Source organism: Orbicella franksi, chromosome 5 (genome assembly GCF_964199315.1).
Source record: "Orbicella franksi chromosome 5, jaOrbFran1.1, whole genome shotgun sequence".
Classification (NCBI taxonomy): Eukaryota; Metazoa; Cnidaria; class Anthozoa; order Scleractinia; family Merulinidae; genus Orbicella; species Orbicella franksi.
The window spans coordinates 30,160,861-30,177,400 of record NC_138149.1 but is presented as its reverse complement, the minus strand read 5'-3'; the positions used below and the strand labels follow the sequence as shown (position 1 = coordinate 30,177,400).

General features: G+C 40.3%; 2 protein-coding genes across 2 annotated transcripts; one reads left to right on the top strand and one right to left on the bottom strand.

Moving 5' to 3' along the window:
* The first annotated feature begins 846 nt into the window (after nucleotides 1–846).
* Nucleotides 847–9,510, top strand: LOC145488138 (Golgi-associated plant pathogenesis-related protein 1-like). The gene is made up of 4 exons (XM_081466933.1): nucleotides 847–2,593; nucleotides 6,497–6,699; nucleotides 7,107–7,376; nucleotides 8,656–9,510. Exons 2-4 carry the CDS (start codon nucleotides 6,510–6,512, stop codon nucleotides 8,682–8,684), a joined length of 489 nt encoding a protein of 162 aa, XP_081323059.1. The 5' UTR covers nucleotides 847–2,593; nucleotides 6,497–6,509; the 3' UTR covers nucleotides 8,685–9,510.
* Nucleotides 9,511–11,229: 1,719 nt separating this feature from the next.
* LOC145488147 (uncharacterized) lies at nucleotides 11,230–12,272 on the bottom strand. Its single transcript, XM_081466942.1, has 2 exons — nucleotides 11,680–12,272; nucleotides 11,230–11,576 (listed from the first exon to the last, which is right to left on the bottom strand). Exons 1-2 carry the CDS (start codon nucleotides 12,005–12,007, stop codon nucleotides 11,404–11,406), a joined length of 501 nt encoding a protein of 166 aa, XP_081323068.1. The 5' UTR covers nucleotides 12,008–12,272; the 3' UTR covers nucleotides 11,230–11,403.
* Nucleotides 12,273–16,540: the final 4,268 nt, after the last annotated feature.

The window sequence follows — 16,540 nt, the reverse complement described above, 5'->3', positions numbered from 1 at the left end:
CATGTCATGTGACCAAGGACGGCAGTTATTTTTCAGGTAGCGCCAATTGTCCCTTTTTATTGCAAAAGTGAAACGTTACTGTGGCTGCGTAGCTTTTAGAATTACACACAGGTCGGTTCAACAAATATCATCTGCTGTTTTCAATCTACAATAGTGTGCTTCTCAGGGTTCAAATGTATTGCTTCTCCTTAACGGCTTGTTTATTTCTTGCCTTAATCGTGTCTGTAAGAGAGATCAGAAAGTTCCCAGGTTAGTGGCTTTAATACTCCGCAAATTGTAAATTTGTAACGAAAGAAACCAGGAAAGTGCTCCAATTTTTTTTTTTTTATTGCTGCAGACTCCGTGGTACCTAATGAAAAGCGGATATTAATTTAATCAGTCTTTTAGGAGACTCATTCATATCGGTCAAGTAACGCTGTTTATTTTCAATACTTTTCGTTGAAACGTTTCTCAGCCATCAATATCGTTGTGTGTTAATTTGAATTGTTTTATTGTTAACAACAAAGGTGGCAACAGAAAAAGAAAGTGGTGTTTCGTGACTATCTGATGATTAAATTAGTTCTTGCTAATCGGTAAAAATTTGCATTTTTAGTAAAACAACATCGTTTCTGTTCCGTTTCTTCATCACTACTTCAGATATTTAACGTTCTTTCATTTATCTCCAAAAAACAAGCACATCTTCCGTGTGTTGGAGAAAGCAAGGGTTTCATATTACATGCCTTTGCGAGGAAAACAAAAGTATCAAGTTACAAAGTTGGCGTGAAGAGCTAAATTGTCACGTTTGCTGTTTCAATGTATTATTGAATTTAAAATGAACGAAAATCAACGTAAAACACCAGCAGTAATTAATTTGTACACAATTTTTGGACCTTAAATGAAAATACAACTTTGAAACATACACACTGCAAAAGGGAAAAGCCCTAACAGACTACCAAGGTAGACACAAACCGGAAGTGAACCGAGCATGGGTGAGTACTTATGGGACTACCGTGTCAGAGCTATCAATTTCGCTCTGCACTATCTGAGATTGTCTCACTAGTTCACTATACGGACCTCCCAGCCGGAAAATAATCTATATTTATTTCTGGCTGGTGAAAATGATGTTTAGTTTGGTGCAGCCGATTACAGCAATCAAGGCAGTAGAAGGCTGTAAAGCTTCAATCCCTGCATCGACTCTCCACAGTTCTACTACAGTCGCTCTCCACGCATTCCTGAGGTACAAAGCCTTCCATTTGAAGAGAGGACTTCATTAGGCTCGGTCGCAAGGCTTCCCAATTTCTATGCAGCCGTTTTTTGCGCATCTGGTAAGCAGTGGAGCATGTGGCCACCTCGATCATCATCTTCGAATTCTGCACGGATCTCTTCTTCTTGATCATCTAGTACCCTGGGTCCCTCTTGTTCCAGCGGCAGAGTAGACGGAAGTTTGGCTATAGCTTTTCGGCTTTTAGTTGACCTATCTACCACTTGAAAGGAGGAATATCCCTTTCTTTTACCGGGCCCAAAAAACATGCCTAAATATTCGCAAAATCCAATCCATATGGCGTCTCCTGTTAGTACAGTTATCTTCCTCGATCACCCCCCCCCCCCCCCCAGTAAAAGAATTGTCATTGTGTTTAGCTTGATTACAATGCAATAATTTACTGGTTACAACGTCATTACAACTCCAGTAGTTACTGGGTTACAACTTGCGGAACGGGTGTTTTGATTTGACATGCTCGCCAACCTCAGGTGAACAAGGGCATCTCGATCCCAGACCCTTTGTTGATGGAAGCTGTCTGTTGCTGACCAGTAAGAGCAGGGGCACTTAGAAACAACTTTAATATATACGGTCTGTGATTATGAATAAGTTTGCAAAGGAGTTTTTACAATTGCTTGTACAATATCGTATATTTGTATGTATCTGTAATTGTAGTATTTCTATGGATAAATTACGGTGTAAGTAAAACTAGACATTTAAATTAAGTCCAAGTATGAAAAAGGAAAGAAATTCATTACCCAGGCACTCTCACATACACGCGCCTGTTGGCGAGTTTCCTCTTCAACCATACAAAGTTCGTCTCTGTCAATGTGGCTAGTTTCTGATTTGCGTCCAAAAATTCTTAAGTCCGCCTTTCCTATCATCGCAGTTTGGTTTAAATTTAGCTTTTTGCATTCCACTACAGTGAATTATTTTGAGAGTTTTAGTACGTGATATTAAAGTTCCTCCTAAGAGAAAGCAGTTCTTTCTGACGATTGATGACACAAAATAATGAAAGCATTTTTGAACTTATTGTCATCACCGTATAATCTGACAGAAGAAAACCATCATTTTACCTGGAGGTCATCAACACCGGCCGGATATATTATCTTTCCTTGTATTTTATTACCATTGATTTAATATGCATGCCTACACCGATATCGTATCTACATGTGAAAGACATGAAAAACGAGAACTTGTTTTCTTTTGCATCTGACCAATGATTTGCCCAAAACCTCGTGCTATGAACCCACCATGACCTTTGAATGTTCGTGCCGAAGGGGTTTATGTTCAAATTCCTCTGATAACGTGAATAATAACTTCAAATAGTTCGGATCACCAGTTTGAAAACTCAAGGTGAGTTGGAAAGTTTTCCTTTACTGTTAGTGGCAAAATAGACTATGTTCTATGTTATACAAGCCAAAAACCTGAGGCAAAAATACAACAAAGCTATCTTTATCTCCCCTCCTCTGTCGATGCAGACATTTTTTAAATATCGTCCAGCCATAAAACGCATAATATTTATGAATCATAATTTTACAGGGACCTTATAAAAATGAATTTATTCGAACGTCTCTCGGCCTGTTTTTGCGTCATTTTGGTCAATGATTTCCACGGTTTCAATAAAACAACTCTGAATCGGTGCTATGCCGGACAACATAAACGCAGCAATTATGAACAACTACCCTGGGTAAGGTAGGAAATACAGAGTGAGAAAAGTTAATTCACCACACAAGTACTGGAACAAAATTAGTGCGTCTGGTTAAATGTTTATTAAACCTTATTTAACCATAAATGGTAACTGAGTGACGGACTACGAAGTCACTAACTCATTGCAGACCATTCGAATACATGATCTTGATGAGCTGCGGTGTTAATTAATCCATCTTGCATAGCCTGATAACAGATTCTCTGGTGGGGTACAGGGCCAAAAAAATTTCTTAAATTAAAAATAAGATTAAAATCGATAGCCCGACAAATCCGAAATGTTGAGCTTCTCGTGGTTCGACAACTGACCTGTTTTTTTTTTCTCCTCGCTAGATTCAGTTCCTTTTTATTTCAGATATGTTAGGCGTCTGTTATTTATTATTGACCGACTGGTAGAAATCAGTCTCTGCTTCACTTAATTATTTGACAATAGAGTGTGCGACATGGGCCAAAACCTAGATTAACGGTGCATTACTCGAAATTAGCAGTCTCGATTTAAATAAACGTAAACTTGCTCAGGGGTTAGGACCTTTCTTGTTGAATTATTCCGTCGCGTACAACACAAACTCTTCGGGCTGCCGGGTCAAATTATTTTAGGCGGCTCTGTTACACAAACAGACAAAGCGCACAATAGCAGGACACGAATATGACACTTACACGAAAAGACCTCGTAAAGGAGGGGGTTAGCGAGGGGGGTAAATATGTATGTCTGCTGTCTGAAATGTCAAAGCTTCAATAGTTCCGCATGTCACTGTAAAAAAAAATTAAAAAAAAAAAAAATCTTCCGCGTAAGTAGCTCAAAAGTTACTCAGACATTCTGAAAGGAGGTGTAGACTGATTCAGTTTAGCTAAGTGCATGTAAATTCTCACCCTATAAAATTTTACTTCGAATAATATATTCACTGACGGGAAATTCCCCCACTTATAAGAGGTTCCCTACTAATGAGGAAAATTATCGACTTTAGGTGGCCGAGCACAGTTTTCAAGTGCCTACGCGTAATTCAGCATTACTTTTAAACTATTTATGCTTTGGCGCCCGTTTTTTGCAAGAGTCAAGGTTAACCACAGAAGGGTTTATTCTCGCATTTTGGCTAAGGTGTGTGCTGTTGCCATGGCAACGGGGTTGGTTAAAAACAAGGCTTAAAAATGTTTTTTTTTTATTTAAAAAAAATCCAGTCGTTAGATTTTTTTCATCATTTGCCCACTACTAATTGACATTAAATCCTTTCTGCAAACACTGTTCTGATAAAATTCTGACATAGACGATTTTCGTAATTCGCCGTAAGTCGTTTTCACCGCATGTTCTGTCAAGTTATTGAAAATTTCCTATGTCAAAATTCAGATTTCTTGTGATAGATCATTCACGTGGTTTCTGACTACCGTATTCTAACGTTAACTAATCAATATCTTACAAAGTTACTTTCGAGTTTCAATTTGTATTACAGAATCCCGAGTGGAGACCCCTGTTCTAGCCTAAATTATTTTTACACTGGACACTTTTCCGGTAAATTATACCATATATATACTTTGGAACAAAACTGTCTGATTTCTATACCCTATCCCAGACTAAACTGCCTGAAAACCACATGCACCCTTCACAGCTGCACATCCCCGTATAGCTTATAGAATGGGAATACCCCCCCCCCCCACCCTCCGGGTATAGCCTTCAGCATGAAAAAATACCATAAACAGTAGCCGTGCTTTTCGAAGAGATTACTGGGGACACTGAAATGCCGGGGGGGGACTCCTATATGAAAAGAAGCAAAGCAATAGACTGCAAGGCTACGTGAAAACCGTTTCGAGACACCAACATGACAAGAACCGATAAAGTAGGATCGCAACAGTGGACAGCTGTTTCGCCCTTCTTAGGGCTCGTCAGCACCGTGTAGCGAAGATATGTAACGCCAGCCCAAAAGCCAACGCACATAAATTGCAAAATGACCCGTGCACCATATCAAGTTCCGTACTTTGAACTCAATTGCACCCCGAAACACGCGTTGCCACATCACGTGTTTCGGGGCGCAAGGAGACAAAGTGTCAAGATTGGTGAACCGCATGGCCAGTACCATGCTTAAAAAACGCGGCGTATCATGCTTAAAAAACGTATTGTATCAACGCATGCTTTTCGAGACGCCAATCTTGAAACTTGGTCTCCTTGTGCCTCTTAGGGTGTTCAGCTTCAAAGGGTCCACAGTGGAGGCTTTTGTGGTGCGTGGGGTACGGAGCCGAAAAACTATGACAGGATATAATGTGTTGTCTTAGAATTGGTACCTTTTAGGGATGAAAAAATTAAGCCACGCCCACAAAACAGGGTCTTGGTACCTCATAGGGGTTCTTTTAAAAAATTCCGACGAGCACCCCGGTCCTTTTTATATGGGAGTGCCCCACCGGGGCTGAAATGTTTGAAATGTTAAGTAAAATCATCTTAGTAGCTGTTTTTTTACGTGTGTTAAATCACGGAAACGATGTCCTAGTCTTCTTAGAATTCTCGTCTCACCAATGTTTAGCATTTTGAAAAGAGTGCAAGGTATGCAGCAGATTACATTGGAAGAGATCGGCGGTTTTAATCGAGCGTTTCCGAACTGAGACGTTGACAGGATATGAACAAAAAGATGTGTTACATCTCATGGATGAGCATTTAAAAGTGCTTTGTTGTTCGTCAGATTTGAAAGAGCTACTTGCTCAAAAGTTGCCGTGATTCTTGTTCCGTTAAGTTTAATTTAAGTTTTTTTTTTTTTTTAAGTTTTTTTTCGTTGTGTGTGTTTCCTTAGGCCCCTCCCGCACTACGCCGGAGGAATTTGAAAACAGACGTTTCACTCTGATAAGGAGCTAAAAGACATCAAATGTTTCCGTCCACACAACGCCGGAGGAATTAAAAATTAATACGCAACAATCAACGGTCATTTTGGATTTGTGTTTGAGGAAAACTCGGTCAGGGAAATCACATTCATGAGCTAAGCTGTGACATCTGAAATGTGCAACCTATTAGCCAATGAAATACAGGATATTGGACACGCAGGACTAAGCCCGTAGCCTTGAAATGGGTTTTTTATGCAACTTGCGTGTACTTGTGCGAGGAAACTTGCACTTATCGACTCCCCCCGAGGGAAACAGTAAGTTTTGTTTCCCCGACGGTCTTCAATGTTCCCGGAGGCGAAGCCGAGGGGAGCATTGAGGATACATGTCCAAAATTTAATGTTTCCTGTGGGCTCAGTCACAAAGGCTTCGTCCATACTACGCCGGAAGAATTTGAAAAGGGAGGTTTCACTCTGAAAATGCATCAAATGTTTTCCTTCCACCGTGCACTGGAGGAATTTAGAAACGCAACAATGACCAGCCATTTTGGATTTGTGTTTGAGGAAAACTCGGTCAGGGAAATCACGTGATTATCGTGACGTCATCGTTTTTTTAGAAGCTTCGTTTTCAAAATGTTTTTTCGTCCACACGAAAACGGAAAGTAAAATTCCCTCGGTATGAGTGGGAAAATGCTCATGTGGAACGTTTAGTTGACCAGCCTATCTATTGTCTTAACTACACATTCTTGTCTTTTAGTTTCTGAGCCGCCATGCCAAACCAATTCCAGAAAGAGTGCCTTGACAACCACAACGAGCTCCGCGCCCAACATGGCGCCCCGGCCTTGAAGTGGTCAGCAAAACTTGCTTCGGACTGCGAGAAGTGGGCCAAAGAATTACTTCGAAACAACAAGTTAGAACACAGTTCTGGTGACTATGGAGAGAACCTCGCTTTCGCTTCTGGTAAGATTTCCAACCATACCCTTTTTGAAACCAAATGGCAAAAATCGATACCCTTTTTCTGACCAAAACGACTGAAATACCATACTCTTTGAGGCCGCACATACCTATATAGCCCGTATAAGGAAGTATCCCCCCCTCCACCCGCGGAGTACAATACTTAACAACGACAGTGAGCTATAGTTTTCCAATGAACAAACGACACGGTTTTTGCCTATCTTTTCCTATATTAGTTACCTTTTCACTGGCTAATGATAACAAGATTTTATAGGGGCAGTCTGAGTTCTTTAGAACCCTAAACCAGTTTTCACCTGGGGGGGCAGCCTTCGCTATACGCCTTCTTCGTGTCTTTCGATTCTTGGGACAGTAAAGAAGAGAGAGTTCAATAATTTACTTTCTTTCCAATGCAGGCTATGAACTGACCGGGGCCGGAGCCACGAAAATGTGGTACGACGAGATCAAAGACTACAACTTTAATAACCCTGGGAGCTTTGGAGGCACGGGGCATTTCACTCAAGTAGTGTGGGCCGGATCACTAGAAATGGGCGTGGCTAAGGCCGGTGAAGAAACTGGGTCTCAATACGTTGTGGCCAGATACAGCCCCCCAGGGAATGTTATGGGACAGTACCAGGAGAACGTGCACCCCAAGGGTACGGAAGCAACGAAGGAAGGAAAGAGTGGTAAGTGCAGGTTTTAACCTGTTCTTGTTTCTAACGGTTTTCCGCTGCGAGTAACGAAGCGTAGTCGGTGTGTTCTTGGGCCAGGATAGCCTGTGTCTCCTCTGTCTATTCCTCTCGGAAAGAAAAATCACTCCGACTTGTTTTCATTCGGAGAGGGCGGCTGTGACACATGTAGGCTAGGACCAGGAATACGATGATAAGAGGGAATCAAAGAAATTTCTTAAGTTGATAGTGAGATTCGACTTAACATATAGCAACTAGTTAGTTTGATTTTTAGTTGCAAGTGGATATATGAAAGAGCTCATATTCAGTTGCATTCTTCACCATTTACGGGTATATTACGAACTCACAACGTGACCAGCTCCCAGTTGGCTTGATGGCTCAGTTGGTAGAGTACTGCACCGGTATAGCAGAGGTCATGGGCTTGAATTCCGTTCAATCCTAAATTTTTTTTTTTTCAGGCGTTAATTTCACAGCTGCTTGAGCTGTGCGTGATATCACTGCGATAATCAATCATGTCTTCATTGATTTGATTTACTATGATCATTTGTCACCTGCCAACGCAGACAGATTTCCGAATTTTTCTTCACGCCGCCAAAAAAATACCAGCTTTCGTAAGCGTTAAACAAAAGCCGGAAATTGGTCTGAGGCCCCAGAGTAGATACTTAGTATTCAGCGGTGGAACACAGACTACTCTGAGAACAAACATAAAACCTTCCTCGTCTTGGAGACTGATTGATCGCGATGCGCGTTTAAAACCGTTTCATAAGAAGTTATTTCCTGATGTGGTTTTACGAGGTCGAAGTAAAGTAGGTGGCGAACATGCGTAACTCATGCAAAACTGAGATTTAGCTTCCTTCAATCAATTGAAATCTTTAACCTTTGGTTTCCTAATGTTAAAAAGCAAATCCTTGTTTTCTATAATAGGGGAGACAGGGGGGACAGGAGCCCAGCAGCTTAGGAGAGTAGGGAGCGGGAAGCGGGACATCAGGGTACGGGAAGCGGGAGGTTCTGACCCCTCTGTCCTATCCCCTCCCTCCCCCCACCCCCACTCCCCGTGGCCATAAAACTGCCTAACTGAGGGAATTTAACACAGTCGGAGTTCTGCGTGGTACGCACTACCTCCCTGGGTGATTCATATTTGTATTCTTATTACTTGCATAGATGACTTTGCGCTGATAGTCTGAGGAGAATTTAGATCATGATCACATGGCTCAAAGGGTTGACCACTCAGTGAAGTTACTTTGCCATTTTAATTTTATTGCACTTTTTTCTACAGGTGGTGGAAGGCGTTGTATTATCCTATAAACTGGCAAAGTAATGCCTACCGTAGCAACAAGAGATTACAACTAACAAGTTATTTTACATAGCACATCGATCTAAATTCTAAACTTAACTATCCCAAAATTAAACAAATCTAGTATTTTTCAACTTAACCAACAATTGATGTATCAAGAACTGTCAATCATGTTATAGTTGACATCCAAGTCAGAAAGACACCTTTTCTTTCTTGTGTAATATCACTATGGACATTTCAGAAGGTGGGATGACAAACCGCCCCAACTCCTTCTAGACGTAATATTCTCAGTTGGCGCAATAATCTGTGTTAAAAGCCTGTAAAAATTATCTGAACGGTGATTAAAACATCTGGATACACTGACGGGTTTTGTTTCACGAATCATTTTGTTCAGACGCCGGCAGCCACTTTAAAGCCCTTCATCTCTATAGAGGGTGTGAACAGGGTTTTACTGATAAAGGAGAATTGGTCAAAATCTAACCGGACAGTTGAGAAATGACACGTTTTTTTTTAATGAAAGCCAAGTTATGAGAGGCTGAAAAATTGACAAATAGTTTACTCGTGTTAAAACTTGGCTGAAATTTTAAATGATCCTGCTGTTTGCCGAGAAATCGCCGAGGAAAGGAACTCACAGTTGAATATGCAGTAGGCTCCATCCAGACCCACTTTTAAGAGTTTTAAAACAAATCTCCAAAGAATTCTTACTAGTGGACAAGATAGTGGACAAGTGTAATTACGATGCTCTTACTAAAACTCTTTCTAAGAAACTTAAGTTGCTTAAATTTCGCAACATCCTTTTGGTACAACTAGGTCAGTTCATGTTTTCTTTTAAGAACTCCATTCTCCCTCCAATATTTGAAAATATATTTGTAACAACTAATTAGGTTTTCGCAATGTCGCATTGTTCAAGCCCTCAATAATACATGCGTCTCATACAAACATGCCCCTTCATTGCTGACTGCAAGTTCAGCGGGCTAATAAGAACCCGGAGTTCAGAAAACTAAATAACAGGATTTTCATCAATTTACAAGTGAAATTTTTGTAGGTTACACGTGCGGGTACTCGTCGCTTGCATTGAAGACGGAAATTTGCCTGCCGTAGGTAGCGTCTGCGACGCAGCCGGCTAAGGTGCTTGTATAGCTGCGGTGACCTTCATTCTCCGCAGTAGCGAAGTTGACATGCAGAAGGGGGTCCAAGCTCATATGCGTAGAACGAGCCGCAACTCCTTACCATGATGTCAGTTTTAAAGTAACAGCAATCGTTTGACCAATGGAAACAGACTCGTCTTGGCACAATCCCTTCATGCATTTCGGGATGGGTCCCGTTAAACAACCAGCCTGGTGCATGCGTGTTACAGTGTAGAATGGGAATGCACGTTGTTAACATCTGGGTCCCGGACTCGTCGGCGAATCGGTACCACGACTTCTCGGTTATCTCGTTACGGTCGCATTTGATCTGGGGCGCCGTGAAGGTGTGATGTCTGTCGGCGTCAGTCAGCCACTTGTACCCAGTGCAGCCTTCTGCTAAATCTGCATAATTAGGGAATAGGAATAATTAAAACAGACAAAGAAAATGATGTATTAAGGACGGTACTCACTAAATACAAAGGGTTTTGCGCCAGGGTTGGAGCACGCGAAAAAGTAGATCTTTACAACGACTATTGGAATCCAAAAAGAAAAATTGAGGTAGCCACGCATTTTTTCGAGATAATTAGCCTTGAATCTCAACAAAAATGCTGACATCAGCATTTTTCTGAAAAAAGAAGAAAATGCTATTTCTTCACAGATTTTCATAGAATTCGCCTTTTTATACAGAAAAGCAAACACACTTATAAAGATCTTAAAACTACATGGTAAATGGTAACATAAAAACTATTTTTAGTTTATTTTTAATGACAAAATCATTGCAACAGCGCTTTTCGCGTCTCTGAGAGCCTTCCTCTGGTTCAACTAAAACACAGTCTAAATACCTTTTGCTCACAACTAGAAACTAATCACGTGTTGAATAGGATTACCAACATAAAATGTAGGGGTAACCACGGGATCTGGTTACTTCACGGAGCCCGGAGATCAAATTTTGTTCACAAAGAGAGAACTTGAGGGTGGAAAACCTTCCGTTTTTGTTGCCCAGAACTGGAGAGAGGGTCGGATGTGGAGAATGAAAAAGAAATGATCAAAAATGGAGTTCGGTTGTCTAAACCACTACCCTAGAACTATCATCGGACATAACAATGGCATGTGACATGCGCATGTATCGTTGCTTGCCTTCAGGAATACAGCTCGTCTTTCCATCACCAATGAAGCCTGGCCTACAGATACAATTATATGAGCCCACTGTATTCTGGCACAGCGCATTACTATGACAATCATTCATCAAATCATCTTGACATTCGTCCTGATCTGTAAAAAAATGCAAAAATAATGGCGATAAAACACAAATACAGCCTAATGAGGTTATTCAGTTATTCAACAGAAGAATTATAATGCTTTATTCTATTCCTACCCTAACGCGACATCGTGCCTCTCCCCACCTCTCACGGTCCTGGTGTTTCGGTAAGTAAGTAAGCTAGATCGAGTCATTTGCTCTTTCACCCTGCTTGTCTGATAAACGACTACCTCTTGAAACCGCACTCAAGTGAAATTACGTTTGCTGTTCATGAATATATCATAGTCCTACATCAATAGACGGACTAGAATCAACGAATTAGCCTTTGGTTACCACAGAAACATATCAGTACGGCAACTTACCATCCACTGTGACCATGTCACAGTAAACCAAACTCGCTTCACCCAGTGTGATGGAAGAATGCAACCAATAGGTACCGCTGGCTATCTGTAATCCTTCACTGCGCTTGATCTCGCTACAGGACTCCGCGGGCAACTCAGTAGTGGAACCTAGAGGAACTGGGGAGGAAAATAATAAAGAAGAATGACAAATTACCATTCATTTTGACAAACTTAGACGTGCGTTTTGCAGCCTAATGTTCGCACAACCGTCAGCATATACCTCTTCTGCTCCACCGCTTCATGTAAATGTGACCCATGTCTGCTACAAAAGCTTCCGGCCTCGCTTCCCTTGTGCGGTTGTTAAGCTCGCAAATGCCGTTTAAGATGGAATAGTTTATACTTTGGCACAGAACAGAAGCATGACACTCTTGCATGCAATCTAAAGGATCTCTAGTCTCCAGGGTTTTCAAAGTGTGACCCCGAAGCATTTTGCCATGAACAGATGATTCACTCCCACAATTACTAGCAGTGGCGACGAGCAGCTGACAGAACATGAAGAGAACCCGGATGTTGGGCAACTTGTAGGCGATCATTCGTGCAGGTGTCATGACGCCGTTTAGCCCTATACGAAAAGCAGAGAACGGTAATATTAGCTTCCTTCTTGCTATTTACGTATAAATTTGATGAGAACAAACAAATAGAACCTTCTATTTTTAGTAATTGCAAATTGTTCGTGTAATTGGCATATCCCAGCCAACGCCTTACGTTTCACTTTCTGTTCTCTCATTTTCTCTTAACGCTTTTTTAAAAACCCTCTCAGCTTTTGTCTAATACTCTACACTCCGGCCAGAACTTACCCACCTCACGATTTGTTTAATTGTTCGAAAAGTAATTCTTAGGGAAATATTATCAAATAGGATTAGAAATTAATGACTTCGTTATCGACCAGACACATTACACTTTACACGCATATTACTTTTGGAAAATTTGAGCTCATTGTTTTAGCTGGGTTTTGAATAACGAATATAAGATTTGCTGTAAGCTATGCTGTTATGAGAAAATTCGCCGTTCCACAGACAATTCTTTGTTATTTGGAAAATTATAGGAAAAAACCGACGGTGGCCTCTTTTCAGTTAACAGCTAGAGATCTTAAGTTTTGTTCTTCATTGTACTTTGTCGATTCTTTGTATACCTGAGCGTGTGCAACGCTGTTTCACTAACTTTCATTTAGAAGACAAGTAGTTCGTTATCGGGTCATTTGAGTTTCTTTTATTATTACAATCTACTTTCCGTTCCCCCAGAAACTAGCCAGCTGAACTACTTTTCTCTAATGAAGTTTTATTAGTTTTCTCGGAGGTTAGCCAGCTGAACTACTTTTCACTAATGGAGTTTTAATGTTTTCTATTCATAGGATAATTTTTCCTTGCTGTCGGTAACACCAATTCAGAATTTCAAATTTAAGTATCTCACTTTTAATTTCCTAAGTTTGTTCTATCTTAATCTCAGCCTGTGTAATTTTAATCCTAGCACTCTATTTTTAATATCGGAAGCCTTTCCGCTCGTATTGTGTACTTGAAGTTACATTAGCATATTGTAAACACTTGACGTGTAAAGGATGATATATAAGCAAGTACGTTTGTAAAGCATTTTCGATTACATCGATTACATCGGCTACATCGTTACGATTTTACAGCGGCTACTCCGCCGAGTATGTCAGTTTCACCCTCGACGTTAGAGTGCAGAATAAACTACTGTTGGACCAAGTTATGTCTCTTCCTTGACGTCCGTAGTGAAGACCATTGAAGTAGATCCTCGTGTACCAGGAAATCGTGACGAATTTCCGTTCCCGCAGCCAAGCAGTGCTCTCCAGAGTTAGATTTCCCCAGTTGTCAGTTCAAGTGTCCGTTCAGTCCGAAATTTACAGTGTTGCAGGAAAAACCTATCGTCACAGTAGCTTACCGAGAAAACCTATCGTCACAATGCTCGAGGATTGTTCGTAAATTAGTCCGTTCTTGCCAACTCTTGATGTAGCTGGAAGCTCCAGTTCGTTCATCCGAATGGGTTAATCTTTATAACGCGTAATAAACGATAGAATGTTTTCCCCGAATCCTATACTTTGCAAGTTGTTCGTCTCTACTAGAGTCTAGTCGCAGGTTTCCTGTCAAGGGCGCGTCGAGACAGTAAAACATGGCTTTACGAAGCGAGTAGCTCATCAGTCTAAAAAGTGCTTAAGTTTCTTCGAGCTATGGCACGTGGCTATTCCCTCTGAATAGCATGTTGTCCACTGCAGTTATTTTAAGCAGTATTTTTAATATTTATATTATAGTTTGTGCACATCCCGTTATACTCATGGAAGTCGAATGGGGTACTAACATAGAGACTTGTCTTCGCCAAAACAAATACAAGATGACATTTGAAATCTCTATGGGACTCGAACATCCGCTCTCATGATGCGAAAAACAAATCTTCAATAAATTGCGGTAGACCGTAATAACATTCATGGACTCTGTTCCTTCGAGTCTTTTCAAATGGTAAGTTACAATACCAATATTGGCTTAACCATAAACGAAATACATCAAACAGATGGGTTACAAGTACATCTGGCCAAAAATTACTAAACTAACCAAAGCCAACTTGTTACAGCGGAGAACCTTATAGCTTACCTTACCTTTGTGACCAATTTTGAGAAGATGAAAGCCAACCCCGTTAAACGATACCAAAGCGATGGAAGCAAAACTCACGGAAAATTTAAAAGAAGTTGAGACACTTTCTGTGGCCTACCTCGTGTTGTTGTTTCAAAAGTGATTCTGAATGAGAATATTTTCCATATACTTGTTGTATATAAAGCCTCCTCCAGGTTCCGCTGCTTGAGTTGAAGATATGAGTTTTTGACTTTTTATTGCCGCATTTAAACACCAATCATGCGGTATTAATTCCGTGACTGAAGCAGATGTTTTGTAGTCAACTTATTCCGTGGGCGCTAAAATATAATACTTCATTATTCTTCTATTCCAGGGAAGTAAACCGCAGAATAAAAAATTGTCCATCAAGAGAATTAATTTTTTTTTTTTCTGCGCGTGCAGGGATAAACGTGCATGCAATCGCAACTGCAACTCCGATTTCACTGGGTTTTTTTTTTTTTGCTCAGGATCTACAAAATCACCTCACTTTTCATTTTCTAATAGACCAATTGCGACATATTAAAATTCAGCCTGACAAAATAGACCTCAACACGAAACCCCACAAACTCTGTAGTTATTCCCCAGAGCCTCGTAGTGAGGTCTATTGTTTTAGGCTGAATTTTAACATATCGAAATTGGTCTATTGCATCACACCTTTTTTTTCCTTTCGCGCTCTCTTTATTTCGACGTTTTTGTTGCATAAGGAACTGAACGACTATGAAAAGGAGCATTCTGATTGGTCTCTTGTGTCATCTTACTGTTAAATAGGGACCGCTATCTAAGATGGATCTCGAACGAATTAACTGAATCATACAAATTCAACTCGAGTCTAATATTTACGATAGTGGCTCAGAATCATATATTTGTTTCCTTTGAGGATGACAGAGTGTCTGCATCGAGTGGTATTTTACATCAGTAGAGCGGTAGCGGTGGCGAGCGGCTTTAGTACAATGCTACATTTCACAGCCGGAGTTTAATATTTAATCGTTGCCAGTAATTAATTGAAAAGATTTACAGCATATATTACCCAATATTCACGTCGCTTTCATCCGTGCATGCAGGCAAACCGAGCACAGATTGTTTTCTTCAAAAGCCTCACTTTGAAAGAGTTCTATAATATGTAATGGCAATAGGACTGAATGGAGTCCAATTTGGTCTGTAATCATACGAGTGATAACAAAATCGGACGACCGCGCAGCGGGAGTCCGATTTGTTTATCATAAAAATTACAATTTTCGAGAAAAGAAGAATAGCCAAGTTATGAAAGAAAGGGAAAATTTGTATTAAAAGACTGACAAAGGAGGCGTAAATTGTTTACTGTCGCTCTGAAATTGAGATTGGTTCATTTAAACTATAACTTTGAATGTGATTGGTTGACTTAATCTACAACTTTGAAAGTGATTGGCTAATTGAACTGTCCAACAACAAATTGTCCAGTAACAAACCGTCCGATAACAACTTGACAAGGGAATTAGTGGAAAGAAGGAGTTTTTCAACCAATCACAATCGAGGAAATTATAATTTTTATGATTAATATAACGAAAAAAAATAGCTGGGTTTTATTAAAAACTTTCATTGCAGGTTACTATTCGTTTCATTTAATGACATGTAGGCGTTTGCAGCATATGGGGCCGAAACGTGTGATTAAATTACTTTTTACGTTTGGATGAAAGTAAACCAAACGTTTCATGCTGAAGTTAAACATAAGGACTGAAAAGTAATCAAGTTGCCTAAACGATTTTTCACTTAAAGTTATACAGTACACAATTAGGTTACGGTTGTGTCATGTTTACTATGAGAAAACGTTTCAACAGATTGAGAGTAAAGTGACTGGCAAGTCAAATCCACCCTCTTTATGCAATTAATTGCTTCCAAGGCCAGTTGAATGTGTTGTGGGGAGATTTATGTAAGAAATAAGCCGCTGACCGATAGCACAGGTCAAAAGTTTTGTCTTGATACGAAAGTGTGCAATTTACAAGAATTCAAAACGTACTCAGTTGTTTACCAAGTCTTGTGGTTTGGAAAAAACTAATAAATGACTAAACGAATACCTCAAAATTTTCTAGGTATCCGTTCACTCTTTTGAAATAGCTCTCGCTGAATTCTATTGATTCCCTTGTAAACCTCCCCCCTCCCCCACAACCACCACCACACAAACATTCAGCCATTTGTTGCGAAACCTAAAGCCCAGCAGGTACCTGCTTGCCACCCGGCAATGGGCTTATGAATTATTTTCAAGTTTTTCATAAACACAAGACTCAAACCCTCACGTTATGAGAGGGGGGTTTGACCAGCTGCATCTACATATGCATCAATGCACCAGTTGTGCCGGACAGTGCTGTTGACTTCCTCTGAAATGTAAGCTGAGCGGAATTTTGCTATCGTTCCCTTTGCGCAAACAATCTAGTGTAAACAATAAGACCACGAATTATTTTAAAGTTTGGAATACTAAAGATAGAA

What these genes read in the sequence shown, in the direction of transcription:
- LOC145488147 (XM_081466942.1), bottom strand. Translation starts at nt 12,007, where the DNA reads ATGACACCTGCACGAATGATCGCCTACAAGTTGCCCAACATCCGGGTT. An exon ending in GAAGCGGTGGAGCAGAAGAG is followed by an intron (nt 11,577 to 11,679) that starts GTATATGCTGAC and finishes TTTCCTCCCCAG; the next exon opens with TTCCTCTAGGTTCCACTACT.
- LOC145488138 (XM_081466933.1), top strand. Translation starts at nt 6,510, where the DNA reads ATGCCAAACCAATTCCAGAAAGAGTGCCTTGACAACCACAACGAGCTC. An exon ending in GAACCTCGCTTTCGCTTCTG is followed by an intron (nt 6,700 to 7,106) that starts GTAAGATTTCCA and finishes TTTCCAATGCAG; the next exon opens with GCTATGAACTGACCGGGGCC. An exon ending in AACGAAGGAAGGAAAGAGTG is followed by an intron (nt 7,377 to 8,655) that starts GTAAGTGCAGGT and finishes TTTTTTCTACAG; the next exon opens with GTGGTGGAAGGCGTTGTATT.